Here is a 17,973-nt window from a genome sequence, read left to right as displayed (position 1 = left end):
AATACTATCATAAGAAAATATAATTGCAGTGCTTGTGTAGGGGAAGCGTGTGTGCAAAATGTGTGTTTGGGAAGAATCCAAGAGGTAGTCAGAAGGAAATGGAGTACTAGCAAGCATATACAAGAAAGTTCTCACAACTATTATTTCCTAGCAGAAAAAAAAATCGAACCAGACAAGAACAAAAAAAGGTGTCAGTTTAAATACAAAATTGCCACAGTCACATGGACAGGTGCCATCAGAATAGCAAAAGGCTTATTATGCAGGACTAGAACATTTCCTATATTTGCTGCTTACTCCATACTGAATGTCTCCTCATGACCAATATGCCCAGTCATATTCAGAAAATATGAGCAAAACAACTTGGGGAACAGGCAATGTTTCCTGACCTGGGAAAACATGGAAATACAACTTGGCTCTGCAAGGGGTATTAAAGTGCTTTCAAAACATTCTGATACAGAGGACTGGCAGGGGTTCCCCGTAATATGCCAAAACTGCTATAATAATTATTCCCATTGACTTCATAAAGCTTCTTCCTTCCTGGAAAGTGGTAATGGATTGGTAACCAATAGTTCAAAAACAGCACTGGTCCACAGACCACCAGTTTGAGTAGCACAGGAGTATTACACTAAAAGTGTTCCCCAATAGTGTGGTTATTAGAAATTCTGGTTGAAAATGATGGGAACTGGACTTCAATTCACCCGAAAGGCCTGTAATAACTGACTGATACACTGGAGCTACAATAACCTTTCCAAATTATTTTTAAAAGGTCCTTTTTGAGGGTGTTCTTAGGCATTTCCCCCCATATTTCTCTTTAGCAATCCTGTCTCCTCTTCAATATAATAATAATAATAATAATAATAATAATAATAATAATAATAATAATTCTTTCATTTGTACCCCATTTTTTGTTAAAACAATCAAAGCTGCTTACAGTATCCCCCCTTAAAAAGAATTAAACAATTTAGGATTAAAAATTACATACATAATACATAAAACAGTTAAAACAATAATGGTGGGCAGAGTCATTATGTGGGGAAGTTATTACATGGCCGAGTAGTTTATTTTAGGAAGGCCTGCTGGAAGAGATCTATCTTGACAGTTTTCTTGAAGCTATTTAGATTGATAATTTGATGGATCTCATCTGGCAGGCCATTCCACTGGCTGTATAATAGGGTGGTGAGACAGGTTGTATCATGAGACACCTGAGAACTACTTTAAACTGCTGTTGTTTAGATAAGCTGGTTCTTGCTGAAGCAAGAACCCTGCATACTAGCCTCGTGCATCTTTACTGCCATTTATAATTCACTGTTGTTAGGATGATTGTAAAGAGTTAGTCCTTTTCTTACTGGATCCACTCATGCATATTTTTAATGGATCCGAATGGTGTTCATTCAAAACTCTTGCAGCCTAATACTCTCCCCCCGCCCAACCACCAGTCGTATCACAATACCTTTTTCCTGATATTGCTGCACTACTTTTGTAATCATTGTTTAAGTCTCTTCTACTAAAGTACCAAGGGATGCTGAAAAGTTCTTGGCCCAACGAAGAGTCATGAAACTTAGGGTCAAAAGATGGCCTTGAGGGGGTGGCTTGATGCCACCCCGCTGAATGCTGGGTTGGGGCTGTGGCAACCACACATCAAGCCCCCAACCAGCTTTTTGCAGGCACAAAAAGAAGCAGCAAAATGCATCTCCTTTTTGAGCCTGCAAAAAGCCGGGGTTTCCACCACTGCATCAGCTTTGCGGTGGTCCTGCGGCATGCAGCGCATAAACGCCACACCACTGCACAGCTGCCCACCATGTGGTTGGGCAGGTTCTGTGATCCTGGCTTGGGGGGGTGGCATCAGAGCATGCAGCATCTAAATGTGGCGCTTTGACGCCACCCCCAAGCCGGCACAAAGGGGGGGGGTCTGTTTCACCCCAAACATGCTATTCCACATATTCATCCCAAAGTCTGACATACTTGTGACAACATTTCTCAATTTTCTTTAACCTTTCAAAAAGATTTATGACGTCTGGTCACTGAAATACTGCTCTGCTGCTTCTATCACTGCTGAATCATTCAAAAATTTCCTTCCTTTCCAATTCTTTTTAAGGTTTGGAAATACGAAATAGACAGATGAAGAAAAATTTGGTGAGTAGGATAGATGGTCTATGCATTCAAACCCCAAATTCTTCAAAACATTCATCATCTTGCCAGCCCTGTGAGAGCAGGTACATTGTCCTACAAAAAGAGAAGATATTTCTACAGCTTCCTATTTTTCCTTCAATGCCTGCTTTAATCGGTGCAGCAAGTTAGAGTAGTATTCTCCTTTAACAGTTTGGCTCTTCTAAAGATAATCAGGCATCAAAATACCTTACTTATCCCCTCAAAACTCTGGTCATGACCTTTCCTGCTGATCTTTGAGGTTTGGATTTTTTTTTTTGGCGGTGGAGAAACTGAGTGCAGCCACTGCAAGGACTGGTCTCTGGATCATAATGATGTGACCATGTTACATCAACAGTGACAAGTCGTTCCAAAAAATTACCAATAGATTGCTCAAAATGCTACAATATCAACTTACAGGTGTCCTCTTGACTTTGTTTCAGGTCATTATTCAAACACTTTGGCACTGACTTGGCTGACAGCTTCTGCATAGCCAAATGCTCATAAATTATAAACTCAATGCATTCCTGGGATATCTATAGTGTATCAGCAATGGTTTTAGCTGAAATTCACCAATCTGTCAAAATCAGATTATGAATATGCTCAACAATTTCAGAAGCTGACACTGTTGAAGGTCTTCCAGACCTTGCTGCATCTTCAGTCTCAAAACCTCAGTGCTGAAAGTTAGCACACCACAGTCATGTATGATGGGCACTTGTCACTCAATGTTTGCATCACAAACTCATTAATTTATTTTGGAGTTTTCTTCTGCAGGAACAGAACATGACAACCCCAGAGTTAGCACTTGAAATCTGCACACTTTTCGTTAACATGGTTCTATCAATGATCCTGCTAACTGGCAATTTACAAGACAAAATAATACACTTTTGAACTACAGTGACAAAATTAGGCTCAGATTTTGGGAAGTGGATCAGACTGAGAAGTTTTCAGCATCCCACAGCCATACATACATGCTGATGTATTTAAGCCTTTTACTCAACTTCTCAAGTCAATTCTCAAGTATCAAACTGACTCTCAAGCCCATGCAAGATACTTTCAAGTCATATCTCAAATCTGGGAGCCAACTTTAACATTAAAAAGGTGATTGTCTAAGTGGAGTCACTGAAGTAACTTGAGTGTGAGTCAATCAACATAGATCTACATCACTGGATGTCAGTCTCCCATATCGGACACCCTGAGAAAAACACTGCTTCACAGGCATCCGCATGAAAGCACTTAACTCAAGTTTTTTGTTTGTTTGTTTAAAAAGCATTTGTATACAACTGTATGTGGAACCTTTTTTTCTCTATTGTTGTTGTTGTGTGCCTTCAAATAGTTTCTGACTTATGGTGACCCTATCATGGGTTTTTCTTGACAAGATTTCTTCAGAGAGGGTTTGCCCTTCCCTCCTGCTAAGACTGAGAGATTATGACTTGTCTAAGGTCCATGGCTGAGTGGCGACTCAAACCCCATTCTCCAGAGTTCTTGTCCCATGTTCAAACCACTAAACCACACTGACTCTTAACTATGAGTTACGTATCTCTGTGGTAATGTCATATATGTATATAATGTCAGCTATAGTCTGAATAGGCAATTAAGAACCAGGCTTGGCTTGCATAAATCTAAATTTATTAGATTTACTGCACTGGAGACTAATCTCACTTTAGAACATGCAGGAATAGCAAGTGAGCTCATTTATCTGTCATATAGCATGAGTATGGATCTTGTCCTACACTTTCAGATAAAATAATTTCCATGGTTGCCCTTGTTTGTTTATTTTAATACAATTCTATTGTGTCATGAAACATAATCCCAGACATTTTTTCTAGGTTCTTCCCATCCCTATGTAAGATTACTCCTGAGATTTGCATTACCTATAAATATAGACCATAGAAGCAACTGTTCCATGGCCACTGATCTTGTCAATTTGTGGGACACAATGTATACAATGGAAAAACAAGTTTAAAAAAATACTTCAGAACAGAGAGAAATGACATAGAGACATTCCTTAATTTGTCAGGTAGGAAAATTGGCAAAGAGAGTGGGAAGGGAAGATAGCATAGTGTTTTTCGTCATGATCTCTGTACATATATGGGTCTTGCATCTGCGCATACACTATCCAAAACCTTCTAGCTAGTAAAGCTTTGGTGGTATCTCTGCCTTCCCTTCCTGAGAGGCACGTTTTGACTGACATTTTCCCAATTCTTTTTTGTCTGCCTAAGGAACAACATGATATTTCAACCTCAGCTACTTTGTTCTTCTTACTGTAGCAGTGGCTATCCTTATAGAGAGAGAGTTTGTAAGTTAGAAAGTTAGATGCAGCAAACTGTCTCAACTGAGCTACTGTAGGAGTGCCAATACGTCTCTTCAGCTGACAAGTCAGCATCTGAGTTGGAATCATTAGAGGCAGCTTTTAATCAAATCTCCTCTTCCTCTCCAGGTTCCCTCAGCCAGGACCTCAGTTCATCATTTGCCACCGAAGATTACAGAGCTCACTCTGACTTGCTCATTGACTTGGTGAAATGCCTCCAGATTATGCATAAACAACTGCAGCAACATGATAATAATGTGTTTTTTTTTCAGTTGTTTAATCAACCGCCAAGCTACTGGACCCCTTCTAACCCTCTTTAAAGTCCTATGTTAAGTCATTTTGGAAAAAGCCATTGTCTCTCCACATCTTCAAAACATCTGGAGAATTTCTATCATATTCAAGATGAAGAATGTGAATTCCTCTTCCAATACCCTAAGCCAATTCTGTCATTGTGGTCTCATTCTCTGAGGAAGAGGACATCATCTGTTCCACCTGATAAGAAGTGCCTTCTGTTTCCATTGTTCCCTTTCAATTTTGGTCACTCAATATAGCCTGTATTAAATACAGATGTCTGGTTTTTGACTAACTGACAGAGGGTGCATCTACACTGTAGAAATAATGCAGTTTGACACCACTTTAAGCACTGTAACTTCCTCCTATGGAATCCTGGAATTTGTAGTTTCACAAGATCTTTAGCCTTCTCTGCTTCACAAAACTACAAATCCTCGGATTCTGTAGGATGCAGCCACTGCAGTTAAAGTGGTGTTCTATAGAGGCACTCTACATCATACTGAAATTGAGTGGGTTGTTCCCACCTCTCAGGAAGTTGCTCTTCAACAATATTTTTCTAATCTCAGAGACAGGACCTAACACATGTAGGAATGTATTCCTTACCGTAAGAAGAACAGAAGTTCACCAGTAAAAGCTTTGTTTTCAGTTACAAACAAAAATAAATAAAAAATAATAATTTTAAGAAAGTAAAGGCTGAACATACTTCTGATTTTAATAGCTAGCCATGCCATATTTAAACATTTAAAGCTCAGGTTACAGCTCTGTAGCAGCCTGGAGCATGGAGATACATCATGGAAAAATTGAGCGTAATGGATAGTTCAGTGACATATGTAAGTTGGAACAAAAACCATTAGGTTTATTTCCTCTTACAGAAAGCTTTTTACATTACCCTGCTGCTAAAGAATAATACATTATATCCGCATGAGCAACTAGTGAAGAAGAAAAATTGGAACATAAAAGAGAAAAAGAGAAACAAAAAAGAGGATTGGAAAAACCCTATTAAAATGAATATGTTATTTTGCCCTCCCCCCCTTAAGAATAACTAGTCACCATATAAACAAAATTGTAGTACTGTTAGCTAGCTCATTCCATAAAAACATAAACAAAGGAGAAAAGTTTCAGGTAGGATGTGGTTAAGTCTGAACAAAGTGGTGGTGGAGAGGTATACTCAGTGAGAGAACATGTTTTTCATTCAATCTTCTACAATACTTACTGCTATTGGGGAAGGTGCTACAGCTGTGTGAGGTACATGCACAAGTTGCTAGGTACCAGATTTTCCTCTCTGTGCAACACCACACACCTGTCCTGCTACACCAGAATTGCTTTTTATGGTACAAGTACAAGAGCTGCTTTAACTTATATCAAGTGCAGACTGTTACCTGGACTATCCAGGTGGGGCGGAGGGGTGTCTCTCTATGAGTATTATCATTAAGGGAGTGGCACCTTCTTTTAGCTAAATCTGGCTTCTATGATATTTCTGCTCATATTCATGTTGACTAAGTTTAAGTACAATAGCAGCAATGGAAAACAAATTCAAATACATGTTCAGTGATAAGTTCTCATCTGCATATGTATCATTATTTAGCTCACTGACAAGATACATTTCCCTTTGCAGCCAGCTCACATGCAAAGTGCTGACTACATTTGAAACTAGCTAGTTTGAAGTTCTCTTCTTTTGAAGTTTTTTTCTTTATCTACATTTTCCTTATTTGTTCATTCTTTTCCTTATTTCCTTATCTTGAATGCATGATATGTTTCTAAACTAGTTTTTATCTTATTAGCATGGTTATAGAAACACATTAAAACATTATTACAAATACAGGGGCCAGAATTCAACCGATTTTGTTGAGAACTGCTTGGTTCTATTTCACATTAAAGAACTTCTCCTGATGCAGCCCAAAATAAAGTGACACAATATGATGCTTTCCCTCTGCTCTAGCATTCCATGTGTCTTAATTTTATTCTGTCTCTTGCTGCTGAGTTGTATGAAGTATGGCTGTGGCTCTACAAGCCTTGAAAGCACAACAGGAATAACGGGCACTATGAAAACAAATGAAACAAACAGCCAGTACTTCTAGGGGGAAAGTCAGAAAAGCTAAAACTCAAAATGAGCTCAGGCTTCCTAGAGAGATTAAAAATAATAAGGGAAATTTTGGCAATGTCCAGAGCAAGAGAATGAATAAGGAAGCAATAATGCCACTGCATAGAAGTGATAACATGGGATAGAAATAAATAAAAATACTGTTCAGTGTCTTCTTTGCCTCAGTCTTCTCCCCAAAAGGAAACAGTACTCTAACTGATGAAAACAGAATAAAGTAATGCAATAAAGGGACTACAGTCCAGAATCAGCAAACAGGTAGTAAAGGAGGACAGGTTGCTTACATGTAACTGTAGTTCTTTGAGTGGCCATCTGCGAATCCACAAAAATGGGTTATTCTGTACCTGCACAGCAATTTTGGATCCTTCTGGAATTGCTAGGGAAGACTTTTTGGCAGTAGCTCCACCCACCCTCTATATAGACTCGGTGTCTTCCTGCCCTTCTTCAGTTCAAAAAATCCACCAAAAGAGCAGACCTAGGAAGATAGCACAAGACACTACAGAGGGCAGGATGAGCGGGATTTGTGTGGATTCACAGATGACCACTTGAAGAACTACAGTTACAGTTAAGCAACCTGTCCTTCTTCTTTGTGGTCTCTGCGAAGCACACAAATGGGTTAGACTGACAAGCTGATCTATCCCAGGAGAAGGGAGTGTCCTGGCAATAAAGATTTTAACTAGGAAAAACAGTGTGGTGGGTTACAGACCGCCATTAGGGATGTCCTGAGCACGTCCCAGTTTGAAAAAGGGGCGTCTCTTCTAGACGCCTCTACTCCTATTATGGACAGAGTCCATAACAAACGGCGGTGCCCTGTTCATACAGGCACCGCCATATTGACGTAGAGGATGCTCTGCGTCCGCACGTGGCGCCCTGGAAGTGACGCCGCGAGTGCGCGTCTAGCGCCTCGCGACATCTTTTCCGGGGCCGAGGAAGGAGCACGATTTCCGCGCTCCTTCCTCGGAGCATCTGGGACCCGCACGGTTTGGCCGCTGCAGCTCCCGGACACTGCAACTGGTGGCGGCGGGAGACCGCCGCAATCCGGCGGTCTGTAACGCACCTGTGATTGTCAATTATTAACAGTGTCAACTAACCTCAGTGAATGTCGGAAAAGAGAACAGCTCTGCCAAAGGCTGCTTCATGACGGTGTCTGGTGTCAAGCCTGTAGTGCTTGATAAAGGTCAAAGGTTGTGACCAAACCGCAGCCTTGCAAATGTCCTCCAATGAGATTCCGGACAGGAAAGCAGAGGATGTAGCTACAGCCCTGGTGGAATGAGCTCAAATTCGAGCAGGAGGAGTCTTCCCAAACAGTTCATAGTAAAGATGGATAGTGGAGTTGGAGCATGTCAACATCGGGGTGCTGAACTTGACCATTGTGGAGGGTTAGGAAGTCGGGAAGGAGGGGCAGAGATTGGAATCAGTTGTTTGAGAGGTGAAGAAGAGGAGCAAGCCATGGCTGCCTTGGCCACCAAGAGGTGATGAGGATGGCACCCGAGTGGTCCATCCGGAGTTTGGCTATCACTCTGGTGATCAGCGGAAAGGGAGGAAAGGCGTAGGACCTTTTGCTGGACCAACGGAAGAGGAAGGCGTCACCTCGGGATCAAGCAGGCAGAATTCTGGAGCAGAACTGGCTGCATTGGAAGTTAAGGTAGGAGGCAAAAAGGTCGATGTCCAGTATTCCCCACAGGGGGAAAATTTGGTGGACAATGTGAGGGTTGAGCTGCCATTCGTGACAAGAGTCTGGAGCTGTGCTCAGCTTGTCTGCAAGGCTGTTCTCTTCTCCAGGAAGATGGATGGCTTGCAAGGTAATGTTTTTGGGAACGCACCAGTTCCAGATCTTCAGCGTGAGGTTGAGAAGTATGGTAGATCTGATGCCACCCTGCTTGTTGGTGTAATACAGCCGGCCGTTCTTATACACAGATTTCTTTATACATGGATTCAAGCACACATGGTTTGAAAATGTTAAAAAAAAAGTATAATTTTCAAATATCAAACCTTGATTTTCCATTTTTTATAAGAGACACCATTTTGTTATGCCATTACATTTAATGGGACTTGAGCATCCACGGATTTTGTTATCCATAGGAGATCCTGGAACCAAACCCCAGCGTATAACAAGGGTCCACTGTACAACACTGTCTGTTGTCTGTTCGAAGGACTTGAGCGCCTTTCAAACTGCCAGCATTTCCAGCGCATTGATGTGGAGTTGATGCTCTATGGGTGACCACCTTCCGTGGATGCAGAGGTCTTTGCAGTGGGCTCCCCAGCCGATGTTGGAGGCATCTGTGGTGAGCATCACTTGAGGCTGTAACGGGACAAAGGGCATACATCTGCAGACATTGCAAGGGTCTAGCCGCCATCAGAGGGAGCAGGCAACTGGTCTTGGGATGGTGATCCACTTTTGAGGGTGGTCAAAGGCTGGGTTGAAAACACACAGAAGCCAAGACTGGAAGGGCCACATGTGAAGTTGGGCCCAGGGGGTGACATAGGTCGTGGATGCCATGTGGCCAATAGCGACCTGAGCCTTCCTCGCTCTGATGCGTCTGGAGGCGAGGCAACATTGGATGGAGGACCTGAGGTTGGCGATCCTGTTGTGAGGAAGGTAGACTGTTGAGGTTGTGGAATCCAACATGGCACCTATGAAGCGCACATGCTGAGTTGGGCAAAGTGTGGATTTGTCCATGCTAACCATCAGTCCCAAAGCATGGAGAAGCTTGAGGGCAAGTCTGATGTTGGCCAGGAGCATATCCTTGGTTGGGGCCACAAATAACCAATCGTCAAGATATGGGAAGATGATGATCTTCTGTTGGCGGAGGTATGCTGCCAGGACCACCATGCATTTTGTGAAAACCCTCAATGCTGTGGAGAGTCCGAAGGGTAGGACACGGTATCAAAAGGAGTCAGTGCCGACGGAAAAGGCCAATAGGTCTCGATGGTCTCGTTGAATGCTAATGTGGAAATAGGCATCTCGAAGATCCAAGGTGGCGAACCAATCTGACTCCTGTAGAAGAGGCAAGAGGGAAGCCAGGGTTACCATACAGAAGCGTCTGTATGATATAAAGGAGAAATCGGAGGTCTAAAATGGGGCGAAGGCCACCATTAGCTTTGGAAACAATAAAGTATCTGGAAAACATACAGTCTCAGATTCAAGATGAGGGGATGGGCTTGATGGCCCTTTGTCCAAAAGAGAGCGCACTTCATTGAGAAAGGTGTCTGAAGGGGGGTAGAGAGAAGAATACCCCTTGGGGGAAGGATCTTGGAGCTCCAGGGCATATCCCCTCCAGATTATTGACAGAACTCAGGAGTCAGATGTTATACTGGCCCAAGTTTAGTAGAAATGGACCAGGCGATCCCTGAAGGGGGGCAAGGGAATGAAGTGCACTGGAAGATCTCAGAAGTGCTGCTTGCCTTGATCAGCATCCTTCTTAAGGAAGGGCTGTTGGTATTTGGACTTGGATTGGCGTTTTCCAGAGCATTGTTGTTGTGGAAAATGCTATTGTTGTTGGAAGTCAGAAGACTGGTTGGATCTACCCTGGTTGGGGGTGGGGTAGGGGGGCCATTGCCATCCTGAACGCCGTTGGTTTGGGAAGGAAGATTCGGAAGCTGAGGAAAAGGGCATACCGTATTTACGGACTATGTTCCTCATCTTGTTTTTGAAGCCGAGTTTTTCTCCAGACTCATTATGAAAGAGCCCCGAGGAATCAAAGGGGAGTTCTTCAATAGCCAGTATGACCTGCGGAGTCAGGTCTGAGGATCTCAGCCAAGTGTGGCGACGAAGGGCCATGGAACCGGCAAGTTGTCTGGTGGCGCAGTCAGCAGAGTGCCTGGCAGATGAGATTTGTTGTGAGGCTAAAGAGTGAGCCTCGGCATGGAGGACTAGTGCTATACATTTTTTATCCTCAGGAAGGTCATCTTACAGCGGCAAGGCCCTTTCCCAAAGATGTTGATATGCCACCATACAGGCAGCATAATTTTGGATCTTAAGGTCCAGGACCGCAGAGGCATATATATGACTTGCCTGCCATAGCCTCCAGCTTGTGGCTTTCTGTGTGGTTGGGATAGTTTGCCGCCTTGGGGATGAAACGAAGTTGAGACGCCTCAACAATTGCCGAATTGGGTCAGGGGTGTTCGAAAAGCCACGACTTGTCAGAGGGGGTGATCCTATATTCAACTTCTTGGAGGAAGGGTGTGAAGAAAAAGAAGTCCAAGAACACTTTACGATGTTGGTCATGGATGGGAGGAATAGGATGAAAGCTGGAGTGGGAAGCTTCCCCCACATTCTTTCATCGATGGGGTCAAGCGCCTCTGAGTCTGTATGGAGGACATCGATGTGTAAAGCTTTACCCATTTGGACCACTTGTTTAGCAAAGGAAAAAATGTCATTTGAGGGAGAGGGAGCCTCTGGGACCGAGAGGGCCTGAGACTGGTACTTTCGGTACTTTCAGATTCTGAATAGTCAGCGGACTCTGGAGAAGCCGAGGGAGGCTTTGGACGCGGGAGGACTCTTGGTACTGAGAGCGGTGATGGCCAATGTTGAACCTGAGCAGTGTGTGAGGCTGACAAAGGAAGACCTGGTCAGGATGGAATCGCCAAGACCGAGGCTGCAGCAGAGGGTAGCTGAGGCTTAGTAGTTTGGAGTGGTTGGAAACAGCCATCACAAACTTCAATGGGGTCAAGGGGCAAGAAAAATGTGCCTGAAGCCTCATCGAAGATCACGTCCCATCTGGAGGGCTCAGAGAAGTCTAAAGAGAGGTCATCGTTGGATTCTTCATCAAGGTAGACGTGGTTGGAGGCTGCAGAGAGCCGGTTGGTTGGCATCACATGGGCCTGGGGAAAGCCTTCCCTTTCATCATCAGAAAGTTGGTAGGGTTCCGGTAGTGTCTGGAAAATGTCGGTACGGGACTGAGGGGCATCTCGCAGGGATGGACAAACCTGAGGAGTTGGCTGAGCACACGGTACCGAGCCCGACTCGGCATCGACAGATTGGGTATGTTCAGAGTCCAGATTCGGAGGGGATTTCTTTTCGGAGCGTGAAACCTCCTTGTCCTTCCCCTTGGAGTTCTAGTGTTTTTTCTTGTCTGACTTGGAAGTGTCCAGGGATTTCTTCCGTTTCAGAGATGTCAGCTGGCCAGCCGCATCATGGTCGGTCTCCTTCCGTTTTTTTGGGATTGGTGACCCAGGGACAGGAGACAAAGGTTTGCCGTCAGCAGCATTAGCTTTGGCAGGGACCCCAGAGGCAGAAGAGGGTTTGCCCTTGGCAGGAGGAGCCTTGGCAGGTACCCTAGATTCAGAGGGAATGTTAAGGATCTGTGCATATAGCAAAGAACGCAGCCGCATTTCCCTGTTCTTCCAGGCTTGTGGGGTGAAAGCCATGCAATGAGGGCAAGTCGCGATGACATGGCCCACGCCCAGGCAAACAAGGCACAAGGAGTGTCCATCATGACTGGGAATTTTCCCTCCACATTCCATGCACTTTTTAAAGGCGTGCGAAGACATCGTGGAGTTTGAAGGAGTAAACAATAGAATGGTTAAACAAGTCGAGTGTTGCCAGTAATCAGAGTCCAAAATAAGCTGAATCACTGTCCAAGAGAGAAGTCAGAGCCAAAAACGTGGTCAAAATTGAAAGTGAAAGGAAGGAGCGAGGTTCCTATTGCTGCTCATGCGACGGACAAAAAGAACTGAGGAAGGGTGGGAAGACACCGAGCCTATATAGAGGGTGGGCGGAACTACCACCAAAAAGTCTTCCCTAGCGATTCCATAAGGATCTGAAAATGCTGCGCAGGCACAGAATAACCCATTTGTGTGCTTTGCAGAGACCACAAAGAAGAATATCTAGATACTCGAATTCAAGCCTTTAGGATCAGCTGAACTACAGCCAAATGTACTAAAGGAACTTGCAGATGTAGTTGCACAGCCATTGTCAATCATCTTTGAGAATTACTAGGGAAGAGGAGCGTACCCAGCAGATTGGAGAAGGGCAATCTGAAGGGCAGGACCTGAAAAACTACTGACCAATTAGTTTGGTATCAGTACCAGGAACAGATCATTAAGTAGTCAGTTTGTGTACACTTAGAAAGGAATGCTATGACTACTAGGTGTGAGCATGGGTTTCTCAAACACATGTCATGCAGAGCACAAATATGTCATGCCGAACTCTCTTTCTCTCACTCTTTCTTTTTTTTTTATAAAATTGCAAGCTTGGAAGACTGGTGAGTGCGATGAATATTGTGTATTTTGATTTCAGTAAGGTTTTTGATAGGGTCTCCCATTATAGTCCTGCAACTGAACTGGTGAACAGTGGTCTACAGTGCTATAATTAGGTGGATCTGTAATTAGTTGACTGACCAAACAGAGAGTGCTGGCCAATAGTTACTCTTCAAACTGGAGAGAAGTGACTAGTGGGATACCTCAGGTATCCCCGGTGTTGTTTAACATCTTTATAATTGAGTTAGAAGACAGAGTATAAGACCTACTTATCAAACTTGCAGATGACAAAACTAACAAAATTAATTTCAAGAGGGTTAATTTCAACAGGGTTAAATGTAAGGTATCATATTACATCTAGGGAGGAAAAATGAAATTAAAATATTGGATGAGCCACAACTGGCTTGAAAGCAGTACATGTGAAAAGGATCTAAAGGTTTTAGTAGACCACAAGTTAAGACTGAGGAAACAGTGTGATGTGGCAGTCAAAAATAACAATGCAATTCTGGGCTGCATCAACAGGAGCATAGTGATTAAGGGAAGTAGTAGTGCCATTCTGTTCTGCTTTTGGTCAGAGCTCATCTGGAATACTGTGTCCAGTTCTGGGAACCACGCTTCAAAAATATAACAATGAGGTAGAATGTATCCAGAGAAGGGAGACCAAAATGATCACTGGTGTGGAAACCAAACCTTATGAGGAGCCACTGAGGGAAATGGGTATGTTTAACTTGGAGAAGAGAAGACTGAGAAGTGACATAATAACTAGCTTTAAAGGGGTGCACATACTCTGAAGGGATGTCAAGGAAGATGAAACAAGCTTGTTTTTGCTGCACAAACCAATTAATTCAATTACAAGAAAAGACATTCCACATAAACATTAGGAAGATCTTTTTTTTACTGTAAAAGCTGTTTGACAGTGGAGTACAATGCCTCTGAGGGTAGTGGACTCTCAATCTTTGGAGGTCATTAAACAGAGGTTGGTGGACATGTTTCAGGCATGCTTCACTTGCGTATTCCCACATGGTAGCAGGTTGGGTTAGATGGCCCTTGTAGTCCCTTCTATTATATGAAAACATGTCATGTTTCAGCCATAACAGATAAGGGGAAAGGTTGAGTTCCTTAGAAGCATGTCAGAGCTGGACTGTTAACCTTCTTACAAGGAATGTAATTAGAAGGAATGTAATTAGAATTTGTGGCCTTTCTGCTGCATCTTAAGTTATATTGAGAGATGAGGGTGTATTAGTTAACAGTGCTCAAGTGAAATAGGGAAATGGAAATTGTGATAGATCTCTTGTAGCACTGGTTTCTTGTGAAAACGTTGTGTTTGTGTCATGTGCCTTCAAGTCGTTTCCAACTTAAGGCGACTCAAAGGCATCTACCTTATCTACGATCCATTTTTGCTTGCCAGATAATCTTTCAAGACAATAACCAAAACAGGGTAATGTGGAAATCCACAGTAATATTTACCTTTTCTGTTTGGATTATTCTCCTCCCTAACAAATCTACACATAACTACCTATATTAGTTAAAATGTCAAAGGAAAAAAAACTTACTTCAAATTATTTATTCTGGTTTCTGTAGCTTCTGTTAATTTCTTTGTCTCTTCCTTCCACAGGTTAGTTGCCTTCTGCTGGGCTATCAACAGACGTCTCAGTTCAGCAGTGGAGTTTTGATTCACATCTTCCATTTCTTTCAGTTGTACTTCAAAGCCATGTTCTTTTATTAAATGTTCATTCTCCATTGTGCTTATCTATAGTAAAAACAAAAGCCTCATGTTGGAACAGAAGCTGCTTTTGTCTTTTTTTATAGGACTAAATTTGTCAGTGTACCCATATACACACTCATGCTACAACCACCTTTAAAAGATTAATTAACATTTAATCGGGGACACAAAATACATACTGAAAGATTCCATTTCAGAATGAATTTACCTTCTTTTACAAAGCCCACTTAACAAGTCAGTTGAGCTGAAGGGCTTTCATTTAAACAAGTGAAATTCCCTTGAGGAAACATGCAGATTAGTACTCCTGATCACCTATAGCAAGCAATAATTGTTTGTAGGATACAGATCTTTCATCCTTTACTCATTTCCTCCTTGAATACTTGAGGCTGTACAATAAGCATTCTGTTTGAAGCCCTCTGTTTGAAGCAACTCTGTTGCTCTCAGAGTTAAACCTTTAGACTGCCTGTTCCATCTGCTTCCCATAGCTACTAATTATTTCAGCTATGTACAATGTATTCTCCAAGTATTAAACTGGGCAAAATTTTGTTTCTAAATAAAGTGACACAACAATCAATGGAAAGGAGAAAAGAATATGGTCACGAGCAATTTGGCCATTAAAAAGTAAAAGCAGCTCAGTTAGAGGAAAGGAGAGATGAGATGTTAACTAATTAATAGGCAAGGGGGTATATTACAAATAAAGTAGGCATACTCTCTGCTTATCTTTTTCTCAAATACACAATATAAGACAGGCAACAACTAAAGGTAAAAGCTGGCATCTAGGTTTGGGCATTATCATATATAAGTTTGTGTGTTAAGGCTGTATATATGAAATAGCTACTATTTCGTATTCCGTATTTTCATTGGATTGGTACCCATAGTTTCACTTACCTGCATCTGAAAAATCATATTCTTTCTAGGCATTTTCTAGGTCCTTCAATGCCATTCTATGGTATGCTTCTGCTAGGTGTTGACCACAGATTCACACTGGAAGAGATAGAGATTCCTAGAGGTGTTCTCTGTAGGCATTTTCTAGGTCCTCCAGCACGCTTCTGTGGTATGCTTCTACCAGATGTCATTCATTTAAATAGAGTTCACTATTATCTGCATTTTCGCATTTCTATGGTAAGTCCAGGAATGTATCCCCTATGAATATGAGAGCCGTACTGTATTCTGTTTTACTAGTAGATCTTGCTTCTAGGCTACTTATTTTTGGTTACAAACAACCAGAAATTGTAGCCTTTTACAATAACATTTTACATTTGCTTGCCAGTAATCAAGCCAGAAATGTAAGCATTGGACATTACTGATGAAAGCGGAAGTTCCACTATGAGGAAGCAGTTGCTAGAAGAACAAATAACTATGTGCTATTTCTTACCTAGTCAAATTATTTAGGTACTAACAAGAAATGTTTAAACTATGTACTTAATGCACACTAACTAATGTAACAGGCAAATTTGAGAAGTGAATTTGAGAAGTGTCAAAAGAAATAAGAATATTAAAATTTGTGATGAGAAATTAGATACTCCATATCCCTGTAAATAACTTTCTCCTATCATTCCAAGGATGTGAAATAAAATCTGTACTATGTAAACACTAATACCTTTAATTTGGCAGTTTGCTGTGCCTCCATGGCCAATTTTCTCAAATCTTCCATTTCTTTCTGAAACCGTTCATTCTCCTGCTGGAGTTTTAAGCATTCTTCACTGACAGAGCCACAATTCTGTCTTTCAGAGTCTAGAATACTTTGCAACTTGTGGATCATTTCCTGACAACGGCCTATTTCTTCCTCATAGCTGAAAACAAAGGAAAACCAACAAACAAAATACAATAGTCAGAAATTATGCTATAGGTATATTTAATTTGTAATTTGAACCTCATTATGAATCAGTTGATGGGTATTTAGCATAAAATTGAGTAGAACTATGTCTCACATAACTCAAGGATGTGCTGGCAGTATGGCAGCTCCAGGTTTTGGGATGGAGTGTCTCTGCAAAGAGTACAGTAAGCCCTTGGTAGCTGCTGGGGTTTGGTTCCAGGACCCCCCATGGATACCAAAATCTGGATGCTTAAGTTCCTTGAAATACAATGGCACAGTAAAATGGTGTCCCTTATATAAAATGGCAAAATCAAGGCTTGCTTTTTGAAACTTATATATTTTTAAAATATTGTCAAGCTGTAGATGCTTGAATCTGTGGATACAAAAATTTGTGACTATGGAGAGCTAATGGTATGTAGGCAAACAAAGATCCTGAATTTCAAGAAAGGTTGCTTTACCAAGTTCAAGGAAATATTAGATTGAATCCCATGATTAGAGATGCTAATGGGGAAAAAAACAACCAACAAGGCTGGGAATTTACAAATGAATTGAAAAATAAACACAACTGCAAAACAAACAAACAAATAAAAACCATGTGGGGGAATCTGAAAAAGTACATGTAGATGCACAGCAAAATTAAGGAAGTGAAAATTAAAGAAAGCATGTACAAAAAGGGAAGGAAGGAAGGAAGGAAGGAAGGAAGGAAGGAAGAGAAAAGAAGAGTACAGATGTGTAGCCTAAGCTGTCCAGTCCCTTTTTGAAGACATTCAGAGAAAAAGAATCCACCACCTCTCTAGACAAGTGTTTCCACTGCCAAACCACCCTAATTGTCAAGAATCTGTTTCTAATGTTTAATGAAAATCTACCCTCTGGTAACTTAAAGAAAAACTAGAAGAGATTCAGGAAAGAAAAATAAGAATGGTATGAGGTATAAACAACATAACATATTAGAAAAGTTTGAGGGAGTTGGGAATGTTCAACCTGGTGAAGAGAAAACTGAGGGGTGATTTTACTGCATTCTTTAAATATTGAAAGGGCTGACACAGATAGGAGAGTGCAGGCTTGCTCTCTGCTTTCCCAGAAGGTAAGACTGTTATGCTTTTCCAGCTGTTATAACCGGGATAGTAGCACACAACACCACATACAATTGTTGACCTTATACTGTGGGGTTTTAGTGACCATGGAGACTGATGTGGAATTATACAGCTTTACTGGGAAAGGAAAGATCCCAATAAAGTCATGATTTTGTAAATTTCCAAACTGTCATGCTTAATGATCTCCAACAGATATTTTATTTGTTGGATTTTCTTAAGGTTCACTAGATTGGAATGATACTAGACTGGAACAGTCATTTTTTTTTTAATCAATGAAAGTTTAAGGCTGGAATT

At 41.8% G+C, this 17,973-nt stretch overlaps 1 protein-coding gene across 5 annotated transcripts in view; it reads right to left on the bottom strand.

Annotated features, from left to right (window-relative positions):
* The window catches only part of SCLT1 (sodium channel and clathrin linker 1), a 76,564-nt gene that overhangs the window by 9,227 nt on the left and 49,364 nt on the right, over positions 1–17,973 (bottom strand). For all 5 annotated transcript variants that reach the window (XM_089525805.1, XM_089525806.1, XM_089525810.1 and 2 more), the window contains 2 exons: positions 16,370–16,562; positions 14,600–14,796 (listed from right to left, as the gene is read on the bottom strand). In XM_089525805.1, the coding sequence (XP_089381931.1) occupies positions 14,600–14,796; positions 16,370–16,562 (390 nt within the window). The remainder of the gene's footprint in view (positions 1–14,599; positions 14,797–16,369; positions 16,563–17,973) is intronic.

This window comes from Sceloporus occidentalis, unplaced genomic scaffold (genome assembly GCF_023333645.1).
Source record: "Sceloporus occidentalis isolate IW3139 unplaced genomic scaffold, rSceOcc1.0.p SCAF_5, whole genome shotgun sequence".
Classification (NCBI taxonomy): Eukaryota; Metazoa; Chordata; class Lepidosauria; order Squamata; family Phrynosomatidae; genus Sceloporus; species Sceloporus occidentalis.
This window is presented reverse-complemented; position numbering and strand designations above follow the sequence as displayed.